General features: G+C 39.4%; 1 protein-coding gene and 1 long non-coding RNA gene across 2 annotated transcripts in view; one reads left to right on the plus strand and one right to left on the minus strand.

The window, feature by feature from the left end:
• The window catches only part of LOC142829603 (uncharacterized), a 301,783-nt gene that overhangs the window by 263,600 nt on the left and 19,419 nt on the right, over window positions 1-18,764 (plus strand). The window lies entirely within an intron of this gene.
• The window catches only part of DCHS2 (dachsous cadherin-related 2), a 190,054-nt gene continuing 184,848 nt past the window's right edge, over window positions 13,559-18,764 (minus strand). The window contains exon 20 of the mRNA XM_025185469.2: window positions 13,559-18,174. Within this exon, the coding sequence (XP_025041254.2) occupies window positions 15,530-18,174 (2,645 nt within the window). The 3' untranslated portion in view covers window positions 13,559-15,529. The remainder of the gene's footprint in view (window positions 18,175-18,764) is intronic.

Genomic DNA, 18,764 nt, shown 5'->3' on the forward strand with positions numbered 1-18,764 from the left:
TGATCAAAGGGATGAAATCCAAGCTGTGTGAGCAAAGGCTGGAGAAATGGGTTATGGTTAGTTTGGAAAAGATGAGATACTGGTCTTTAAATACTTGAAAGGCTGCCATAATAAGAAATGGAGAAAAGTTGTCTCTTGTGACATGGGGGAGGCCAAGAGGCAATGGGTTCAAACTACAACATGGCAGATTTAGATTAAATCTCAGGAAAATAGGATAATGGAATAGTAGGACAATGGAACAGTGCGCCTATGGTGGTCCTGGAAGCCCCTTCTCTATAGGTTTTCAAATGGAGGCAGGATAGCCATCTGTCTTGGATAGTTTAGACCCAACAAATCTTGCATTTTGGCAGGTGACTGGACTAGATGGCCCTTTTGATCTCTTATGATTCTATGATCCTTGCTTTCTTGTGTGGCTTAGTATATTACTGTTTATATAATGTTTATAAAATGCAAACGATAAAACAGCTGTTCCCATTCCCATTCTCAAATAATTAATTTGAGCATTGTTCCAGATTGAAACATAATGGGTTACTTCTGGTACAACATTGAGCAGCTAATGCTCTTCCCCAAATAGTTACAATACTTTAACTTTGGGTTAAGTAATTTAGCACTGGTTCATCTAGGCAGAACTGGAATGGATAGGTATGTTTTTTTGGTAGTTCTTCTAACTGGATCCAGATAGAAGCAGAGACTCAATAGATACAAGAAAGAGAGCCAGTTCTGAAACCCATTTGCAATATAAAATAATTCTTTTGTGTTTAGGAGCCTTAAGCCACCTTTTGTTTTATAAGCTTTTGGTCTTTTCCCTTCTCATAAAAAGGTTTCAATTGTATGTTGAATTCTTTTATAGCAGTTAAGTAAGATTATAAGAAGTAGCAAACTCTTTAAGGAATTTATCTTCTGAGCTCTTATTGTTTCAGTTCAGTCCCCAAATGTGTTGGTTTATGACTTTACAATCTACTCAAAGTAAAGTGTGGTCTGTAACTGCACCTGCCCAGGAACAGACCAGAGAACAAATTGTGACTCAACACTAGAAAAGAAGGAACTTTTCTAAGACATGAAAGTGATTATTTGAGGATTTCACAGAGTAAAACAATCAATTATGCCAAGCCATCTGAAACACGGAAGATTTTCAAGGGAGAAATTGGCATACCTACTGTTTTCTCTGGTGCTACCTTCAGCCTTCCTTTTTTTGTCACCCTGTTTGTTTCATAAGATTTAAATGTTGTACCATATTTTATAGCTTGAGCCAGATTTTGCTTTGTCCACACATGGATGAAATTACTTCAAATTCACAGGGGTGCAGCTGAGAGCAGAGTATGAGCCTCCACATTTTAGTGCAGGCTAAGCAAAGTTTCCTACTTAGTGCTGAAATGTTGAAAACTGAGGAATTGGCAGAGCAAAACATGAGAAAAGGACTCTGTGTCTATTATGAAAAGAGAAAAAAGCTAGGGTTTTATTTTTCCTCTGGTTATAGCTAACAGGGAATATTTGAAAATTCTCTAAAGTTCATCTAGCTAAGCTTTTTAAATTAAAATATGATACCATTTGGGATTGAAATCTAACCTTTGCTTACATTTCAAATTATTTCTGCTCACTTGGCAGTATTTTTCCCTTGATCCTTATCTGGATCCGCTAGAGCATCTCCTTTAAAGTTAATGAGCAAGTTATGTGAAGACCCCTAAAAGTATGAATTTCTTGTAGATGGGAAAGTATAAAACTACATGGCTACATCTATATTGGCAAGATTTTGCGCAAATACTCTTTAACGCAAGAGTTTTTGCGTTAGAGTATTTGAGTAAGAGAGAATCTACACTGGCATGTGCCTTTGCGCAAAAGATGTGCTTTTGCGCAAGAGCATCTGTGCCAGTGTAGATGCTCTCTTGCACAAGAAAGCTCTGATGACCATTTTAAACATTGGGCTTTCTTGCACAAGAAATTGATCTTGCCTGTCTACACTGGCCTCTTGCACAAGAACAGTTGCGCAAGAGGACTTATCCCTGAGCGGGAATGTCAGAGTATTTGCACAAGAAGCACTGATTTTATACATTAGAACGTCAGTATTCTTGCGCAAGTGCTCGCGGCCACTGTAGACAGGTGGCAAGATTTTGTGGAAAAGCACTGGTTTTGCGCAAAATCTTGCCAATGTAGATGTAGCCCATGTGTTTAATTGTATGGGTCAGATTCTCTCACATGTTAAGTACCACTTTCATGAGAACTGCCATGCGACTGTTAAGGGTGAATTGAAATCAATTTAACTATTCAGAGGACTAGCCTGTAGTTTCCTTACAAACTTGAATGAGAGGCAGCACTTATCTGTGCTGCCTATCTTGGATAGAGATCTGGGACCAGGCTATAGCTTAGGGAGACAGTGGAGCTCCATGGGCATCTACAAGCCATCGCAGCCCTTGGATTGAAAGCTGTTCAGAGCAGAGAGCATTTGTCTGGGTGCGTGTGGGAGGGGAGGAGGCGCACGTAGCAACCAGCACCACAAAGCTCTGATTCTGACTGGCAGCTCTGAATGTGACTAGAATATGAGTATGCTACCTTCTCCTTCTCCCAGGAAAAAGCCTCCCCAAAACAGGATCTCTCTATAAGCAGCTACTTGTAGTTTTTTTCCCCCAAACCATTTAAAGGGAACATGGAAAATAATACTAGTCCTTATATACAAGCACTACAACTATTAATTAAGGTCTAGACTATATCAGAGATAATCTTGGAAGACTGGAGGAAATTTGGACCTGAGAGTTTCCCTGCATAAACAGTGCAGTGGTGTGCGTGCTAAATGTTTGAGATGAAGTTGCCATTTTGCCAAGGAATGCTACGATAGCCACTGTCCCATAGAATTCCAGGATATATTTTGTTATTTTCCCTTAGGCTTTGTCTATACTGCAGGGTTTTTGCACAAGAAGCCTTTTGCCTAAGAGGTCTTGCGCGCAAACTTCTTGCGCAAAAGCACATCCAGACCTCAAAGCGCATTGCAAAAGCAATGCACTTTTGCACAAGAGAGCGTCCACGCTGCATGGACCCTCTTACGCAAGAAAGCTCTGATGGCCATTTGCAGAATGGCCATCAGAGCACCTGTGCTTTTTCTGATAGGGGTTTCTTGTGCAACCCCCCGTCCAGAGCATACACACCTGCCTTTTTGCGCAAGAGCTGTAGTGCAAAAAGGCGTTATTCCTCGGGGGAGAGTAATAACTCTATTGGCAAAAGCCCCCTCTTCTGTCGATTTTTCTTGTGCAAAAACCTGCTTGAGGTGTGGACACTCCACTTTTTTTGCACAAAAACCTTGTAGTGTAGACATAGGCTTATAGTTTAAGAGCAAGTAGGATGGGAAGGCAGTCCATGCTCATATCCCAGCATTTTCTCTATCTACTCCCCTTGTTACCTACTTTCTCTCTTCCCCGTCCTTTCCCCATAAAAGTCCTCTTTTCAACTGTTTCTCTACAATGGTATCTATGTGTATTTAATCCAAGAAGTAGCCAACATGGAGGACAGCTCATTTATAGAAACTCTACCCATTGGTGTTAATTTAAGGGTAGGCCTGCATTCCGATATAAAATTCTAATGTTTTCAATGCATGCAGTTTGGCAGTACCTAGAAGAGTCCGAACATTTTTCTTTGAACAAATATATTTACTAATCTAATAAATGGTCTTTTACATGTCCCTTTGATTTTTCACCTACATTCTGCTCATTAAACATTCCCTACTGGGATTATTTCTAAAATTCCAAACTTCTGAGTAGTTTCGAACAACTATGTTGGGATGAGACACAGAAAGCCTTGTCAGCGAAACATTTGCTTCTCCTCCCCTTCTTTCCCCCAAACATAGTCTCTTCCCTCTCCTCCCCTGCCCCGCATTGCCATTCTAAGTCACACGATGGGAAATATTGACACAACTGATCAATGTTAACCCTACCATCTCATGACCCTCCCAGGTTATAAACAGGAGTTTCATTCCCGTTAAAAGATCATTTTCTCCTTTCTTCCCATTTTCTGTGGGACAAGATCTTTTATTTCCATCCCTGGCTGACCTTGAGATATTGGCCTCTAAGGGCATGTCTACACTAGGAAATTATTTCACAATAACTTATTTAGAAATAATAATGCCTAAAATAATAATTTTGAAATAGCGTGTCCACACTATGGAGAAGCCTCGATGTTAGTCCGAGGGAGGCCCTGTTAAGGTGGACATGCTACCTTGACTCAGAGTCCCAGGAAACACTGGGGAGTTATTACTTTGAATTACTCTGAGGAGTAATAATTTTAAAATAGCAGCATACTGTTCTTTCTGAACTCTGAAAAACAAACAAGCCCTTTCAATGCTCATCTCCCAAACTCTCAAATTCCTTTGTTTGGTGTGTTGTTTACATAGTACTGAGAGCCACAAGCAAGCCAAATATTAAGATCATTCCTGAGAAACACATAACAAAATTTCTGCTTAGGACATACTTCTTGGGATAAATGCACATACAGTTTTATAAGTGTGGAATTCAAAAGTGGCTGAAGGGCTGAAACGATCCAAAATAAATTTGCCTCTGGGAGTGGACACAATTTGGAATGTGGCATTCCAAAATCTTAATTTAAAAAAAATGTATTTGAAAAAGTTATTGGCAAATGGAAAATTTGGATGTGAGGCGAGTCAAAGTTACAATCTCTGATGATTCTTTACCTTAATTCTAGCAGCCAGTACTGGTCCCACTTAAATATAGCAGTTATATTATATATATATATATATTTATTTGGTTATACACTCTTTACCCTTATCTAAGAGAATGGCACCACAATGTCAAGAAACATGTAATTAATTCAGGATTTATGAGCTTTTCAGTAAATACAGTGAGAAAACATGAAGCATTCATAGTTCAGCCTCCTGTGCTTTGAGGGTATGGGACTCATTTAAAGATTATTGTAAGGGGTTACTGCTGTTACATCAGCTGAAGAGGAAGGTAAATGATAAATTAGAAGAGACAGAAAAGGAAATGAAGGGATTGGAAACAAAATAAGCAATGACTAATGATCAAGAAGACGAGATCAAGTGACTGTAATTAAGAGACAAATGTAATCTTCTCGTTATATAGAAGCCTAATCTAGTTTGCATAAAGTGCAGTTGTAAGAATAGGATAATAAACCTAGCAAGCTCATGCCCCAGCAGTTGAAATATAAGAGAGAAGAAACATCAATTTTGTAAGTTAACATACCATGAGATATTCTATAAGGGATACCATAGAGAATATTCAAGCTCTTATTAAATAATATATTCCTCATTAAGGACAGGAGCCAAAGCCTATTGAAGTCAATGGGGAAACAAACAAACAAAAAACCCAATGAATTCAGAGGGCTCTGGATTACGCCCTACTTCCACAGAGTTTCCCTTCTATTGAATGGAGTCAGAAAATTTTAGAAGATATTAATTTAACCTTTTTGATGAATGGAAGGAAGAAATTCTTAAGTAAAGATCATGTACCTATTCATGCTATACTACACAGAGTCCTTGAAATTAACAGCACAGAATTCCTGACCAAAGTGGCCTACACTGTAGGTTTTATTGATGGATCCATTTAAACAAAAATATCTTTACATTTTATTCTTCTTCATTTAAAATTATATAGATTCACCTCCCCCCCCCCCAATCCAGTTTATACCAGCAATATATCTTTATTCAATATAGGACTCAAAATCTTTCACATTGAACATGTATTTTCACTGCTATGTCCTTACAGTCTAGATAGATTTCACTCAACACCAATATGCAGAAGGCAACATTCATGGGATGAGTCCCACGACAGAAATAAGGAAGTGTTGATTAAATGATTTCTTTGTATACTAAAATTGGTCACAGAGCCGAAGGCTAGATGGCTTTTTATCTGAAATAACTATTAAAATATTTTTGTAGCAGTATCTACCTTCCTACATTAACTAGAGAAGGTATTAACTCTCCTTCATAATAAATATAAACATTACAAATTTTATATAGCTGTGTCCTGGGACTATCCCATAACCTGAGCTGGCAGCATGACCTGCAGCTGGTTTGTTTCTGAACCATGCTAAATACACATTTTTCATTTCTTCACCCTTGTGTCTTGCCCTGATACCAAGTGGCAGACTTCCTGCTACCAGCTGAGGGTGAGAAGCTCCCTTGGACTAGCATACATTCCACCTTGGTTCCACAGCCTACCAGAACATCATCTGGCAGCTCCTTCATGGACCTGTGATAACAGGCGTGTACTTGGCACAGTTCACCCTCCCCCTGATACGTGCCCCTTCTTCAGTGTGACCTGCAGTGTGCTAGGTTCCAGGCCCTTTTCCAGTTCCTCCAGAACCTTATATTAAGGTTCTTGCTGCACTTTTCCTCACACCTAATTTCTGCATACCCTGTTCATTGCTCCACAAAGTCCCAAGACCTTCTCATCAGTGTCTTCCTGACAGTGATCATCTATAAAACTAGGAGGAAGATGCTGTATGGGCAGGTGCTCAGTGACTGTTTAGCCTATCTTTGCTCCTCCCTGCAACCATTCATCTAGGCCGAGCTCTTCTGGGCTATGTCTTCTGGCTCCCTAGACACCATCAAGAAGTGTATGTAGTCTGGGGGGGCTCTTCTCAGAGTCCCCCTTCAGTTCCCTGCTTGTGCCCGTTACCTCACTCCTGTCCTGTTTTCTTATTAGTTGTCCCCTAGATTAATTTGGCCCCATTTTAGTCACTCCTCCGCTTACATTGAAGGAGGGCTCTGCAGATGATGGGAATTCAATAGGTGGACCAAGGACACAGCAATGTACACTTTTTATATTAAGAAGTAGACATCCTTTACAAAAGTATTTTTAATCATTATTTCAGATAATAGTTGGCACATTATCTGAAATAATGATTAAAAATACTGAGATGAGGAGAAAATGGCCTTATGGTTTACTTCTCACATAAAAGACCACATGGAACAAGCTACTGAAGTGGTTTATGTGGAAAGTTAACAAGGGCTGGTCTTACCATCTGAATGGAGGAGGCAGGAATAACGAAGTCCTGATTATGGTTGGTGTTCATTGTTGCTTGGCTTGCAGTCAGGCCCAAAATATGGATAATCTTTCTAGGATACCACACAGAAACTTAAATAAATGGGCTATAAAACATTGTATGTCGAGAGTGTTTTATATGGGAAGTTTACATGTGAAGAGTTTTATAGTGGGATGATACATTGTTTGCTTCAAATCATAAGCTAAACAAAATTTTGGATTAATCTGTGAGATATTCCTATGGTATTCAATTAAAAATGACAGACCATACAAAAATTCACTGATGAGCCATCCTTGAAAAATTCTCTATAAAATATAATATTACATGACTATTGTTTTAAAAGATTGTGCAGACAGACAAAATTTAAACCAAAGAAGGCTAAGCTGTCCTGAGACAATGATTATACACACGTTAACAAACCTTACTGAAAGAAAAGAATTTGCTAAGAGTCCTTGGAGGAGGGAATCCGTCCAAAAAACTGTTCCAAAAGAGATGTTTGCTCATACTCCAAAAAGGGAATGGATGTCCTTTGAACAGGTTTCAGGGTATTACTACTAATACCCAGGGACAGTTCTTTCCTAGCTCTGAGCTAAAGGTCCGTGGTTTCACTGATCATATGCAAACATGACATTATTAGATGGTCTGAATAGAGGCTGGGAATGGCTAGCTCGCTACAAAACTAATTTTTCTTCTTTTGGTATCCACATCTTCTCAGCAACTGTTGGGTCTTGGCCACATATACTCTGACTAAATTGACCTTGTTAGCTAAATTGACCTTGGTCCTCCAAAGAGCAATGTAACACACCCCTCTTTGCACATGTATATATCCCAGTCAAACTGAATTCTCCACTGCATGTATCTGACAAAGTGGATTCCAGTCCATGAAAGCTAGTGCCTAGAGCCCTACCAAATTAATGGTCATGAAAAACATCATGGACCATGAAATCTGGTCTTTTGTGTGCTTTGTACAGATCTGCGAACAGGAGAGATGAACTTTTCTCAAACTGGGGGCCCCTGACCTAAACAGAGGGGACATGGGAGGTTGTAAGGTTATTGTAGGGGGGTTGTGGTATTGCCACCCTTATTTCTGTACTACCTACAAAGCTGGGTGGCTGAAGGGTGGAGACTGTTAGCAAGGCACCCAACTCTGAAGGCGGCGCTCCATAGCAACAGGGCAGAAGTTAGAGTGGCAATACCATGTCTCTGCCTGCAGAGCAGGGTGGCCAGAAAGTGGCATTTGCTGACTAAGGGCAGAGCTCACCAGGCAGCAGTGTGGAAGAAAGGGTGGTAATACCACACCAGGCCAACTTAACTTCTGTGCTGCTGTGACGGCAGCTATGCTATCAGAGCTAAGTCCTGTGGCCAACAGCTACCACTCTTTGGCCACTCAGCTCTGAAGACAGCACTGCACAGAAGCAAGGAGTACTACAACCCCCTGTACAATAACCTTGCAGACTTCCTCCACAACTCCTTTTTGGATCAAGATTCCTAGAACTACAACACTGAAATTTCAGAGTTATACATCAGAAATCATGACATTTATGATTTAAACTGACTGTGAACTTAAATAAAATAGACACTGAATTTGGTAGGGTTCTACTTATGACTGATTACATGTGTAGTCTTCAAAGGTGCCACCAGACACCTCTTTGTTTCTGCTGAAACAGACTAACATGGCTAACCCTTTGAATCAAGAGCTGAATGAATTTTGAATATGGTTGAAACCATTCTTCAATCACATTTCCTATTGGTGGTGGATTGGTTTGTTTTTCATTCTGAAGACTGGCCCTATGTGATTTCCAGAAAAAACAGTGTAGGATGAAGACGCACTGAGAAGTTTCAGTTTTAGTTATGATTCTCTCTGTGGATGACTGGTAAGTTCAATGGCTTTTGAAGCCACAGAATTTATTTAAATTTAGAATAAAACAGTAGAAGCGTGTTGCCCCTTTAAGGCCCTGTAGTCCAAACTACGTACCTAAGACAAGGCTAGTGTCAATCATCATGAATTATAAGGGAAAACTCTACTCTTGTTCCATTCTCTATTCCAGGCTCTTGCTTTCTCAGCTCCTCCCCTGCTGGTTTATATCCCCTGCACTTCAGGGAACCAGTTCTCTGCTGCCAATGATACTTACCACAGTTCCAGCAAGAAGCATGTTGCTCAGTTCTTCCAGGTGCAGTCCCATACCAATCCAAGCCCTGTTAAGTAATGAAAGTCCATGGGGTGGGATAAGAGCCCAAGAGTTTTTAGACTTTTCAAAATTTAATGAGCCCTGGAGCTTCTCATATGGAAGAAGCAGGAGAAAACCAGTCCATTCCCTGTTGTGCATAGCATGAAACAGGAGTTTGAGTAGTAAAATACAAACAGTATCAAGCTTATTCTGCCTTTACTTGTTATTAAACTCTCTTGGAAATGGCATCAGCAAAGCTATTTTAGACTTTGTCTCAACATCTGAGTTTAAAAAATGCAGTTGGACTAGACTCTGCTCTCATAGCAATGTAAAGCTAAGTAACTTCATTAATACCAGGGGAACAGTCCTCAGGTTTACACTGTGAGGAGGGTAGAATCCAGTCCCACTGTTTCTCAGCTGTAGCTCTTTATAGATCTATTAGCTGCCCAGAACTACAAGGCAAGTTCAGTTTCCTAAGATCACTGACATCTGTTCAGATGCCAACATCTTAATAACCACATGCAATTATATCTGAATATTCTAAGTTTCAAAGTGATATGGTGTGTAAGAAATTATGGCAAGACTGACATTAATGCCTGATTTTAAAATATTTGTTAGTGATGCTGCTCTGATTTTTCTTTTAATAGTCAGTGAATCAGAGCTGCTGTAATTACAGTGATATTTTTAATTGAAGTTTTGAATGATCTGCTAAATCACTGCAGCTTTTTATCATGGCACCTGTATTTTCAGGCACAATAGCTTAATGCTGCCTCAGAAACCAAGAGTTTTTGGATTCACCCAAGCAGTGGCATGGCAGTAAATCCTTCTCAAGACTATTAGCTCTTAGTTTACAATGCAGGTATTAAGAAAAAGAATATATTCACTCTTTCACCCTTGGCTATGTAGCTGTACATCCATTTCTAATCTGTAGCCTATATTTTAAAGTGGGCAGAAGAGGAAGCATTTAAATGTTCATAATTTTGAAGACTGGACTCAGTAGCAATGTAAAGTGTGAGTCTAAAATAATTATAAGGTTTTATTAGGGCACCTAAGCATGGGACTAAGATTTTCCTTTCTACAATGCATCGTTCCTGGACAGCTATATTTTTCAATGTATTTTTAAAATGTAGTGTGAATTTAGGTTGGGAATTTCAAACTCACCTAAGAGATTTATGCCAGATTCCACTTCATTTTCATTTTATCTACATCCCTAGCCAGCCTGAGTGCAGGAGAAAGTGAATAACTAATCAAATTGGCACCTGCAATGATTTCTGGAAGTTCTACAAATACATCACAGCCTGGCTTTAAACCAACATTTTTTGTTGTTCCAATCCTGGGCACGTCTGATCATAAATAATCAGGTCACTTGTTCCCCCAACATTCAGGTTTTATTATCTAGGTCACTGCCAAATTAATTTCATTTGTGATGCTTTCGAAAATAAAACCAGCAATTTAAAGCAGTGAAACAGAAGTGTTTTCACTGGTTGTGCCATTTATACCTTTCTGCTCCCAAGAGTATTGTGGATGGCCACAAAATTCTTCCTCATTTACCAAACAATGCCAACTCCCCTATTATACAGATATCATTCCAGTCCTGCATATTGCCTTTGCAAAGAACTGTACTCATATTTGGGGGGACACTAAAAATGCTGTCTAGCTAATCAGAGTGGTCTCCTGAACAATCTTAAATATGCAAAGCCAGTGTACTTTAAGCCAAACTTTCTAGGGAAGTTTGAACCTATATTGTCCTACATGAGACTCCTTTCTTCCCTGCTAGTATAGTGGTTGGCAATAAGCAATATAAAGCTGTATTTGCTCACCTGGCAGTAGCTTGGTCCTGTGCCTCATGATTTAATGAGAGTTTTGACTAAGTAAAGATTGCAGGTTTTGGTTTATAATCTCTTCAAAGCACAGAGGCATGTATGTATTAACAGGGAGTGTCATCCTAATAAAACAAATGTTAGTATACTCCAGGACAGTACAGAATAGATATTAAAGAGAATAGATGGAAACAAAATGTAAATTACAAACATCAGTTGGGAATTGGTGGCACACTAAAGTTGGGGGTTATTCTTAGCAACAAGGGAATATCTTCTTCTGTAATTAGATAAAAATATATTGGGAATAATGGCAGTCTTCTACAGAAGGGCTGTGTCTAGACTGACCAGTTTTTCTGGAAAATCAGCCGCTTTTCCAGAAAAACTTGCCAGCTGTCTACACTGGCCGCTTGAATTTCTGCAAAAGCACTGACTTCCTACTGTAAGAAATCAGTGCTTCTTGCGGAAATACTATTCTGCTCCCGTTCAGGCAAAAGTCCCTTTTGCGCAAAGCTCAGATTTGTTTTCCGCAAAAAAGCCCCGATCGCGAAAATGGCGATCGGGGCTTTTTTGCGCAAAAGCGCGTCTAGATTGGCACAGACGCTTTTCCATGCCAATCTAGATGCTCTGTTCCAAAATGCTTTTAATGGAAAACTTTTCTGTTAAAAGCATTTCCGGAAAATCATGCCAATCTAGATGTAGCCAAGATGTATTTCAGACTAAATATATAATCATGCAGTGTTATGGTGCTTTTTAGTATATATTTATAACTCCTAAATGGTGGATTCCGTAAAGATGAGGTTTTTTTCTTTGCATAGCAATTTGCTCAAATGCCAATTCAATTATTACTACCTATATTTGAAATGTTGATAACCATTTGGTACTGATTTACACCAGTTCCGAGGCTGCCAACAAGCAAATACAGAATGGCAGCCACTCAAAATTCCAGAGGAGACAACTGTCTTATTTTGTAGCTCATGCAGTTTGAGCTTAATATGATTTTCCACTAACAAATTCTGTGCCTCATCCGAAGTGCTAAAATTAGTATGCAGATCTACAGTGTAACAGATTGTTTGAGGCAAGTTAACACATGATAAATTAGACAAATTATATTGTTTACTTACGAAAAAAGAAAAAGGTTGAAAGACCTGACACATGATTTATTGCAGACACTTGCCTTGCATATTCACATGTTTAAGGTCAGCCACCCGAGGCAGCAATACATTGGCTTAGTATTATTCTCTGCCACGGGATTAGTAAATATATAAAGAAATTTTACTGGACAACTTTAATGCAAAACAAAATACCATGGGCTAGTTATCACTTTTGGAATACAGCATGCAGTTGACAAATAGGATTCAAGTCACATCCAATCCTTTCAAAAAGTGATTTTAAAAAGAACTGGCGTGATCTTGTGCCAGAAATATGCAAATGAGGCTAAGCATGGAATATTGCTGAGCCTCATTTGCATATCTGAGCTGCCATTTTTGCGGAAGAGGCTCTTGCACAAGGAGGAGTGTCTACCCTGCCCCTTCTTGCACAAGAAAAACCCTCTTGCACAATGCTGTTATTCCTGAAAATAATCAGCAAGAGGGTTTTTCTTGCGCAAGAAGGGACAGTGTAGATGTTCCTTCTTGTGCAAGAGCCTCTTCTGCAAAAATGGTGGCTCATTAGATATGCAAATGAGGCTCAGCGATATTCCATGCTTAGCCTCATTTGCATATTTCTGGCACAAGATCGCACCAGTTTAGACATAGCCATGGTGTGCTCACTTTTCAGGTGGACTGTAGGAAAATGGGGAGTGGACTTCCAAAACAAGATGGTAAAGTAAGCCCCAAACCCTGTATTACAAATCTCTTCTGTGAGAAGCATTTTTAAAAGAGCAAATTAAAACTCAAGGAAACTGTGTAATTAGAACAAGGGTTGGGGTCCTTGGAGAAGACTGTGGGATTAATCACCAGTTAATGTAATGTAAGACATATTTGTCATCTACATATTGTCAGTATAAATTCATAACACAGAACCTGTCTATTTTGAGGTAGCATCTGTATTAGATGGGGGTTATATTATAATCCATTCCTGATTCATCAGATACAAATGAAAGAATATGGGGCCTGGTCATTTACTGTGCTGCAAAATAACTGCATATGCAGCAATGAGATGAACACAATTCTTGGCTTTAAGTAGAGGAGCAGAAATAATGCTTTGGGTATATCATGGAGAAATGGCACACACAGGAATCTGAAGAGATTCACAACCAAATCAGCTGAACATTTTAAGCTAGATTCACAAGGAAACTTAGGTGTGGTGATGCTCAACATCATCCCACTTCATTTTTACATGTCTAGAGTAGGACAGTTATGGTAAGACCTTTTGTGAATCAGCTACTTGATAGCTGATCTGCCTCATTGTCTTTTTGATTCAGGACTTAATTTTTCTACTTTCCATGTGTATAGTTTGTCTACCCATTTCTGTTAAGTTGATAATATTAACAGAGAATCTTTATAGCCCAATTTGTTCTGGTTACAGGAAGCAGATATATTATGGGTCTTCAAACTTGTCCTGGAGTCTACTGAATTTTTGTGTGCATTACATTTGGTGACTCAGCTAATATAGCTAACTAGTGTATCAGTTAGTGCACCCTGATGTGGTTAATTACTGAATTGCTAGTATCAATCATAGAGCTCTACTATTAATTTCTAAACATGATAACACTGGTTCTAAGAAGTGATATTATTAAAAAAAATATGGACACCTGTATGCTGTAATATTTTATTCAACAACAGTGCCCCTAGCTTTCACGTGATGAAAAAGAAAACACACCAATGCTGTGCAAAATATTTATTTTTCCACTGATCATTATTATTAAATATGATACCTTCTATCATAATGTGAATAAAATTGTCCACTGTCTCTTGTCAGAGCACCGAGCTCTCACCTCAACACAAGTACTGATACTGAAAATATTAATTAAGAGTTGACCAGACAGATAATTTAGCACTGTGTGCCATTAACACCTTCTGAAATTGTAGCTGTATAGAATTACACACCACACCAGTGGGCAGATTCCATTCTTTCAACATGTAAAAATAAAAACCTTATAGATTAGCAGACATTATAAATGTTAACAGATGGGAGGTATGTTATGTGGATAATTTTTAACCATTAATAGTAGAAAAAGTATATAAAATTATTTTAAAAATATTTTTAGCTACACAATTATACAGGTTGTTAGTACAACATTACATTTTGGTTATTTTTATGTACATAAATTTCCCACCAATACAGAGTTCATAAATTAATATTGTCCATTCTGAAGAACCCAAAACTATTTAGTGTGAAAGTTTATAAATTAACTTTAACATTTCAAAAACCAGACATGCATCCTGTAAAAAGGCAAAATGGAAAGAATATGCTCTGCCTTCTTTGGAGAAAGGTTCAAGGCAGTTTATGTAACCCTGAGGTGGCCAATATAACGACCCCAAATGCATTCTTAGATGTGGCCTTGTGCCCATAAGCTTATAATTCTTTGCTCATATATTAATTGAGAGTGACTACTTTCCTTTGCTTTCCTCTTACTGGCAGAGGCTTCTGGCTAACTTCATTTCTGATTCTTTTCTTGGAAACAGCTATTGCCTGCATACTCCTAGGAACAGTATGTTGTGTACAGATAACTTAGGAGCAACGTCAGCTTATATCCAGAAAGAATCCAAACATCCGACAAAAGCTGCCTAGAAGCCACTACACATAGAATATACCCACTGATTCCAAAAAGGTAGCCGCCCTAACTCTTTATAAGACATATTTCCCATATTTCACCCAGTTCTGTTTCCCAAATGCCTACTCTGATTTAAATTATGATAGAAATATATGCATGTGTTTTTTACTGATTTGATACAATACATACAAACAGCATCTGCATGCATGTGCCTGTGTGTGCATATACACACAAGCTGTTATATGCATAGTATATCTTATATACAGGGCCCGATTCTCTGCTCCAACTGAGATGTACTCAGCATAGTCCCAGTGATGAGGGGGGCACAGATGGCTTTATACAAACTTTAGGCTTCCTTGCTCCTGAGATTGCAGCTCGATTTGCCCCACACAAGAAAATTCCACAGGTAACCAACATTTCAGCTGCCACAAAAGTAGCTGAAAGAAGCTAGGTATTAAATGTAAACCCTCATCAATAAGCAGCATTTTAAATTGAAATCCTCAGTGATATAATCACAATGAAGAGTTATTAAAATCCTTAATGATAAACAATATAGCCCGTCACTTGGGTAAGTCAGATAGACATCTTGGTATGTGATGTACATTAGACATCAGAACTTATGGAAGATAGAAAAAAGGTCAGTAATGGGGGACTAGCACAGTTTGAGAGTGTATTTTGCAACCAACAAGACAGTTTAGAAGGTTTAAGACTAAATTATCTTCTGTAAACCATAAAATGAATATCGGTCAATTCTGGCATGCTGTTTTACTCATTAAACAATGAACAAGTATGTTTTAATCAAATGTACCTTTAACATGTTATCAGTGGTTAACAACCTGCACATGAACTTCTTCCTCTGTTGCACAAATTGGGCCAGTTTGGTATGTTCTCATCAGTCCTGCATCTGACATCACTGGAGAAGCTGTAGGAGTCTGCATGGTAAGTAGAGACAGTGAAGGAGAAAAACTAGGAGTCATGGCTGGTGGAGGGTATCTAAGATTATTAATAAGGGGAGAATGAGGGTATTTTTTAAATGCCTGTCCAGGTACTATAGTCGGCATTTGTGGTGGCACTGTCCTTATGCCAGGTTGAGCTACTGATGTTATCAAGGGAGGAGGGAAAATGAAAGATTTCTTCTCTTTAGGAAAGCTATGAATTCGTAAGCTTTCATCTTTCAGTTTTGCAATATCATTAAACACCGAGGCAAGAGGCTGAAATCTGGGTTCCCAAGTGAGCAAGTAATCCCAGTTATAACTTCTTCTAAGATCCTCATCAGAGGCTACAAGGGTTGCAAGTGATCCATAACGGGAATTCTGGCCAGAGACAAAGACGAATTCTCTTGTGATGTCTGTCATTGTGTCTCTCTCTCTTATCCCGATTTTTTGAAGAGCTTGGGACAGCATTTTGTTATGTGCATAGATTGGGTCACAGCCTTCTCCTCCTCCTTCATCTTTGAAGGTGTAGAATCTCTCTAAATTTTGAGTGACAGCCAACACATCAGTTTCTCCTGACTGATAAGATAACTGGTCAGAGTCTCTTGGAATTCCTGAGTCTGGCACTCGTGAGCCTCGCTCACTTAAAGCTGAACCCAAACCCTTTCTGCATGGATGCTCATTGATCCTTTTGATTTCCTCATCTTCTGCAGTTTCCCCTTCTGTTGAGCCATGACCACTAGAATCTGAGTGCCTGCTGGTGTTACCAATATCTGCCTTTTCCCTTATGCTGACTAAATTAAACCAATCTGTTACAGAGCCCATAGGAAGTGTACTACTCTCAGTGCTTCGGAGTTGCTGGCAGTCTTTAGGAACATTATCTTCATTGGTCAAGCTCAAATCAGCTGATGAAGATGATGTTTCTCTTTTCACACAGGAATTTATCATGTCTTTTCGTTTGTATCTCAGAATAAGTGCAATAAGGCTGATGGCAAGCAGCAGGAATACTACAAAAGAGACAATAAGGCTAATAGACAGGATGTTTGCAGACGCTATGGAATAATTCTCAAGACAGTTGGAAATATTTACCAGAACAGTGCATGTAGTGGATTTAGAGTCTAGTTTGGGGCTATGAGCTTTTACAAACAATTCAAGGGAGTCATCTTTTCTTTTGGTACTGCTCTTCTTTCTGTGAAGAGTTCTAGTCAAGTAGATATTTCCATTGATTTGATTTACAGAAAAGAAAGGAGAAGGTTTTAGCAGGGAGTAGTGAATAACTCCATCCAATCCGCTGTCGTTATCTAATGCTGCCACTTTGCCAACCAGCTGACCTGCTTCATTTTTCTCAGGGAGATCAAAAAAATAATGATCTTCAGTAAAAACAGGCTCAAATTCATCTGCCCCTTCAACATCTACATGAACTGTCAATGTGGCTATTGAGTCACCTTTGTCTTTTGCCTGGGCTATGAAACAGTACTTACTTTGACTTTCATAATCAAGCATTTGCTTTGTCTGAATATCTCCTGTCAAATGATCTATGAAAAACATGTCATGATCTTGAGGAGATCCACGATCAGACAAACATGATGACTGGATTGAGTAGGTAAGGTGTCCATAGGGACCTGTATCAAAATCTAGAGCATAAACGGTGCACACATAAGAAAAGGCAGGCAGATTTTCACGGACAACACAGTTTAGGCGAGGAAACAAAAACAGTGGAGCATAATCATTGTCATCCAGGACACTGACAAAAACAACAGAAAATGCTACATTTCTTTCATTGATCCCTCCATCAGAGGCTTGAATAGTCAAAGTGAATTTAATTGTTTCCTCATAATCCAGAGTTCTGACCAAATCCATAGAGCCAGTTTTCCCATCTAATCGAAAATGCCCCCTGTCATTTCCAGAGATTATAGTGTAAGTGACTTCTGCATTGGCTCCTGCATCACAGTCATTTGCTGAAACTATAGTGATATGACTACCTATTTGTATACTTTCTCTGACATGAATGCGGTACTCCAGATTGCTAAATACTGGTGGATTATCATTAATGTCTAATACAGTTATCCAGACAGTAGCACTGCAATTCAGGGAAGGTGTTCCATGGTCAGATGCAAAAATGATCACATGGTGAGAGGAAGCAATTTCCCTATCCAGTGAACTACTCAAAACAAGGCTGCCAATTGGCCTGTAAGATGATGTTGACTCAATGACACTTGTTTCCACATGGAATAGGTTAGTAGTACTGCTGCTGCTAAGAGAATATTCAATATATGTATTTTCAGGCATCCAATCATAGTCAATGGCTGAAAATATGAGGATAGTCGTTCCAACTGAGGCATCTTCGCTCACACTCACATTGTATAGTGCCATTGTGAATTGAGGGGCATAGTTATTTACATCTTGTATATGTATCTCCACTGAAGTAACAGCACTCAAATTAGGGTCTCCATTGTCTTTGGCCTCTATAAGAAGCTGAATAACTGAACTCCTCTTACCCAGGTGTGTCACTGGTTTGGCAGTAAATATTGACCCTGAAAAAACAAAAATCAAACAAAAAGGCAGTAAGTTAGGGATCTATATGGATTTAGGATCTTAACTATGGATAGCCAAGTTTGAAAATCATTCTGATATAATTTAGGGTATGTCTGTGTATGTGAAGTTTCCATCTAGATAGGCAGTCCCCGGGTTACGTACAAGATAGGGACTGTAGGTTTGTTCTTAAGTTGAATCTGTATGTAAGTCGGAACTGGCGTCCAGATTCAGCCGCTGCTGAAACTGACCGCCAGTTCTGACTTACTTACAGAATCAACTTAAGAACCCCAGGCGTCCCCAAGTCAGCTGCTGCTGAAACTGATCAGCAGCTGATTCCAGGAAGCCCGGGGCAGAGCAACTCTGCCTCGGGCTTCCTGTAGTCAGCGCTGGTCAGTTTCAGCAGCAGCTGACTTGGGGACACCTGGGGCAGAGCAGCTGGGGTGCTGCTGGGTTGCTCCAATAGCGCCGCTCCTCAGCGCTACTGGAGCAACCCAGCAGCACCCCATCTGCTCTGCCCCAGGCATCCTGATTCAGCCGCTGCTGAAACTGACCAGCAGCGGCTCAATCAGGACGCCTGGGGCAGAGCAGC

Source organism: Pelodiscus sinensis, chromosome 5 (genome assembly GCF_049634645.1).
Source record: "Pelodiscus sinensis isolate JC-2024 chromosome 5, ASM4963464v1, whole genome shotgun sequence".
NCBI classification, from domain to species: Eukaryota; Metazoa; Chordata; order Testudines; family Trionychidae; genus Pelodiscus; species Pelodiscus sinensis.